General features: G+C 34.3%; 1 protein-coding gene across 2 annotated transcripts; it reads left to right on the top strand.

Annotated features, from left to right (window-relative positions):
• The first annotated feature begins 1,184 nt into the window (after positions 1–1,184).
• Positions 1,185–5,071, top strand: LOC114410922 (probable serine/threonine-protein kinase PBL3). 2 transcript variants are annotated; one of them, XM_028374821.1, is made up of 6 exons: positions 1,185–1,503; positions 2,385–2,707; positions 2,832–2,967; positions 3,218–3,354; positions 3,444–3,567; positions 4,237–5,071. In XM_028374821.1, the coding sequence occupies exons 1-6, from the start codon at positions 1,440–1,442 to the stop codon at positions 4,686–4,688; spliced, it is 1,236 nt and encodes a 411-aa protein (XP_028230622.1). In that variant the 5' UTR covers positions 1,185–1,439; the 3' UTR covers positions 4,689–5,071. The 2 variants fall into 2 exon arrangements, with proteins under 2 accessions (XP_028230622.1, XP_028230625.1); XM_028374824.1 differs by having other exon boundaries at positions 1,185–1,634.
• The last annotated feature ends 449 nt before the right edge of the window (positions 5,072–5,520 follow it).

Genomic DNA, 5,520 nt, shown 5'->3' with positions numbered 1-5,520 from the left:
TTTAAGAAGTTAAAATTAGCTCATGTAACTATTTTATAGAAAAATTTTCATATTAGTTTCTCCAAAAACTTATTTTTATGCATTAGTTAGTTTTAATTACTTATAGAATTCTTTCTCCTTTTTTATTTTTATTAATTTTTGTGAAGAAGTTTATCAGACCAAATTCAGATGAGTGGACTCGGGCGATATCTGAGTGGACTCAGGCGATTAAATTCATGTTATGTTTCGTGTTTGCTGTAGAGTCGCACAAAAATTACTTTGACACATTTCTCAAACATAGCAGCACCATGTTTCTAAATACTTGTACTATTGGAATTACAATTAAAATTAAAGTCAAACCTGATTTATACATCAACATTCTATCTTTTTTTGTTGCTATAAGTCAAATTAGGTACATACGTGCACAGTGTATTTATTATGAACATTTGAGGTCAATCTATTTATAATTTAGCAAAAAAGTTTTTAGAAATATGATCGAGTCTATTTGAGTGTTCAAGCATATACATATTTAAAACTTAAATTCAAGAATATTGGTTAATCTAAAATGATTTGTATTAATTGATTCATACACTAATGATAAAAATCATCATTATATATAAATGATTTTATTAATCAGTGTTTTTAGAATAACAATTAAGAAATTAAAAGAAAAAATATTTATTATAAAATAATAATAAAATATAAAAAATCATGAATAATATAATTTTACGTATTTTAATAATTTTTTTCTTAATTCGTTGACCAACGGTTTAATATCAGCATTTGCCTATAGAAGAAAGTATTTCTTTTCCTTAAATGAATGCAAATCAAAGCACTTAATTATCTAACAAATATATTAGCAGGTTGTATTTATTTAACACAATTATTAGTCAATTACTTTCACTATTTATTTCTGCGACCGCAGCAACTATTGGCTATCAGAAATTCTAGTAGTAATTTTTTTCCAGATTGACAACAAAACAACATAAAAGTCAACCATTTTGTCAATGACCACATAATTGTTTCATATTTTTTATGTTAATAAAAAAAGAAAAAACAATGAAAACGACAAGAATGAGGGCATTCTAGGAAATTCCGAAAAGATAAATCAAATTTGACGACGAGCTTTTCGTTCACACGTGGCCACGTATGACGCGGTTCCTATCTCAGTGTGTGTGAGAGTCTTCAAAGCATAGAAGAGGCGAATTCAAACACAAAGTGTGATTCTTTTCATCTCCATGTTATGTTGCAACCCCGCATTAAACCCTCACCTTCTTTCTTTCTTCCTTCTCATCACAAAGACACAAGCTTTCTTCCTCAACTACCCTACCCAACTTCTTATTCCACTCATCACTTCCTTTGAAATTGAAACCACCAAAATTGTTTTTTTTTTTCTCCTTCACTCGTAGTAATATTTTGAAAAGTGTTGTGCTTTGGGTTGAGAATTGTGGCAGGGCCTAATGGGTAACTGCCTAGATTCTTCTGCCAAGGTTGATGCAGCTCAGAGCTCCAAATCCACTTCTGGTTGGTCTTAATTAGATCATTACCCTCTTTCTTCTTCTTCTTCTTCTTTTTTCAAGGCTTGTGATTGTTATGGCCTTATGGGAACTGGGTTTCAGAGTTATGGGTTGATGATGACATAATGTTGTAAAAATGTAAATTTTTTTATCTCTTGGTCACAGGGTTGGATATAATTTGACAGTTTTCTCAAAGTAGTATAATATATGTATTTTTTTTTTTTTGGGGGGGGGGGGGGGGGGGTGTTGTGTTTTTTTTTTTTTTGTTGCTGTTAATTTTTAGTGTTTGTACATTTCAGCTTGAAATATTACTACAAGGGTTTAGATGCTTCAAAATATCATCTAGTAATTTTATGATCATGGGTTTTTTTATTTTAGTCTATTTGTCCTCCTTCAATTTTTAGAATATGGATTGTTTTGAGAATTGAAGTTTGATTGCTTTTTATAAGTAAGTTGTCTTGGAATCGTATGAAATAAGGAGCTCAGTTCGTTCCCATCTTTATATCTGAAGTTTTATAATTTTGTGTTTATTTTTTTATGTTAAAAATAAGCGTTACATCAAAATGGTGAGGCAAACTTTTAATTGAGTTATAAACAATTTAAATTTTAAGTGGGAGAGTTTGGAGTTCATAAAATAATTAAAGTGGAAGATTTGGCTTTGTTTTTCTGTGATTATGTGGATTGGGGGTTGAAATCATGAAATTGAGTTATAACTAAAGAAAATTGCTGTTGTGTTGTGATGCACAAAGTATGAATTTCTTGTTCAGAAATGGGTCCTAGTATTGTTGATGGTTAAATTTGAAAGCTTTTTTGTTTTGTTTTTTTGGCTCTTGCTTTTGTCTCTGTAGGCACTATGGATTAACCTTGTTTGTCTCCCTTGTCTTTCAGCATCAGGAATCTCAAAAACTACTCCTTCCAGTTTATCTATTCCATCATACAGTGAAAAAAGCAATGCCTCAAGTCTTCCCACACCAAGGTCTGAGGGTGAAATCTTGTCTTCTCCCAATCTTAAGCCCTTCACATTCAATGAGCTAAAGAATGCCACCCGAAATTTTCGGCCCGATAGTCTTCTCGGTGAAGGGGGATTTGGATATGTCTACAAGGGATGGATTGATGAACACACATTTACGGCTTCAAAACCCGGATCAGGAATGGTTGTTGCTGTGAAGAGGCTGAAACCTGAAGGTTTTCAAGGTCACAAGGAGTGGTTGGTAAGTGTTTGCTTTCCAAGCCCATAAGGGGCTTCCCCTGCTCCAAAAGAAAAAGAAAAAAAGTACATGTTTTTGTTCTCATTCTCATAATTTGTATGGTAATGAAATCTTAATCTATTTTCAGACTGAGGTTAACTACCTTGGACAACTGTACCATCCTAATCTGGTTAAATTAATCGGGTACTGCTTGGAGGGAGAGAACCGGCTATTGGTGTATGAGTTTATGCCTAAAGGGAGCTTAGAGAACCATCTATTTAGAAGTAAGTTACCATAACCATTATGCCATTCATTCATAATTTGGGTCTATTCAGCTATTGCCTTGATCATTTGGTCACCAAAGAAACTCAGAAGAAGGAAATCAACAGAGAAGATTAATGCTTCCTTGAATAATGATATTTTTTCTTAACTAAGATGTTTCAAAATTCTAATTTCAGTGTATTGATGACCAAGGATATCTGAGTTTCATTTGTTTATTGCATTCAAAATTTATGGGTTCATTTTATTTGACAGGAGGACCACAACCGCTGTCTTGGTCGGTGAGGATGAAAGTGGCTATTGGTGCTGCCAGAGGACTCTCCTTTCTTCATAACGCCAAATCACAAGTCATATACCGTGATTTTAAAGCTTCTAACATCCTGCTGGATGCTGTAAGAACAATGAGAATATAAGCATTGTTATAAGTTCTTTATTTTTCTTTCTGAGTGAACTGCTTACTTATCTTGTAAGGGGATTGCAGGAGTTTAATTCGAAACTTTCTGACTTTGGTTTAGCTAAGGCGGGTCCTACTGGCGATAGAACTCATGTGTCCACTCAAGTAATGGGTACTCAAGGATATGCAGCACCTGAATATGTTGCAACTGGTAGGCTTTAGCTTCACCTAAATCATGAGTTGGTGGTTTAATTTCGGCTCATCATACTGATAACTGGTGTCTGGGTTTTCATGATTTTCCTTATGAGTTTTAGTCCTCATTTTCGTTTCAAACCAGGCATTTTGTGCCTCAACTTTTTAGGATCATCATGTTTTTTATGTTGTACTACTCCCTCTGTCCCAAAATGATTGATGTTTAAGCCTTTGAAAAAAATTCTACATTGATTGATCTTCTCACTTTTCAATGAAATATTCAAACATCTATTTCAAATTTACCCTGTAATAAATAATGTTGTCTTGAAAGACTTAATAATACATTTATTGAAATTAAGAGAGAGAACAAGAATATTTTAGTAAAATTGTCTCCTAACCATCAGTCATTTTGGAACTGAGGGAGTATTTCATAGGATGAGGAATGCTAATAACGCACACTCTTACCCTCTATTTTAAATTCTCTCGCATTATTGAGCAAAATTTCATGATAACATCACTAAATAACTTGGGGCCTGTATGGAATTTTACCCAATAATTGTGTTGAAAAGAGATAGTCAGGTAAAGGTGTGTTGTTGGCATCTCTCTTCATAGGATAAATGAGAAGAAGACTCATTTCACATCTCATTATAGGTTAAAACATTACACTAAATCCCTGATTGATTTCCAGGTCGTTTGACGGCCAAAAGTGATGTCTACAGCTTTGGAGTTGTGTTGCTTGAACTTCTATCCGGAAGACGCGCTGTTGATAAAACCATAACCGGCATGGAGCAGAATCTGGTGGACTGGGCAAAACCATATTTGAGCGATAAACGAAGACTGTTCCGGATTATGGATACCAAGTTGGAGGGCCAGTATCCACAAAAGGGGGCCTTCACGGCTGCCACACTTGCTCTACAATGCCTTAACAGTGAGGCCAAGGCAAGGCCTCCAATGACAGAGGTTTTAGCAACTCTGGAACAGATAGAGGCCCCCAAAACTGCAGGCAGAAACTCCCATTCAGAACACCATAGAGTTCAGACTCCTGTGAGAAAGTCTCCTGCACGAAACCGGTCACCGTTAAATCTAACTCCTACTGCGTCCCCTCTCCCAGCTCACCGGCAATCGCCTCGTGTTCACTAAGCTGTGAACATAGAGCATCTGCATGCATGTAAATTCCTTAAATTTATCAGGTTGTGTTTTGGACCGCGTGCGTTGAGGCATGTGTACTTGAATGCAATTTTGGGTACTTGAATGCAATTTTGGGTCATGCACGGTAGAATAGTTAACACCACATTTATCCAAATGCTATGCAAGTTATTGCATCAGTATTCTGCATGTATATTTCCTTTTTCCCCACGTAGAATGTCTTGTTGATAATAACAACCAGACACATTGCTTCCCTTCTATTATGGGTGCCTCATAATTTGGGTTTTTGGCCTAAAACAATTCCAAAACATGGAGAGGGTTGTTATGTACTTGTAAGTTGTTCTATTCTTGTATATATTATTTTTATCATATCACTAGTTAATAGTTAATGTGAGATTTTAAATTCTTTCTTTTTACTACTTTAAGGACTGAACATCTTGAGTGTAAAATTTGCTAAATTAAACATTTGTGAGTAATTTGATCCGATAATGATAAATAAAAGATGATATAATAAGTCTAACAATTTTAATTTAATTTTAAAAATTAATTTACAGAGTGAGAGTTATTCTTTTTTATGTATATTTATTTTGACGATATTATTAGTTAATAATACTGTAAGATTTTGACTTTAAACATGTCTAACATATTGTTGCCTCTTGATCTAAAAAGGTAAAGGTGTTGTTGGATTTGACTTTTGTGTGCGGAAGAAACTTGTGATGGGAGAGTTGTTACTGCCACCATGCAAATCCCGAATTATGCTCTAAATTTGCTTAGATCCTGAGAAGCACTGAGACCAGATATACAATAAATGTGACATGACATAACT

The sequence above is a fragment of the Glycine soja genome, chromosome 1 (assembly GCF_004193775.1).
Source record: "Glycine soja cultivar W05 chromosome 1, ASM419377v2, whole genome shotgun sequence".
Lineage (NCBI taxonomy): Eukaryota > Viridiplantae > Streptophyta > Magnoliopsida > Fabales > Fabaceae > Glycine > Glycine soja.
Note: the sequence above shows the minus strand (reverse complement) of the source record. Positions and strands in the feature narration are given on the sequence as shown.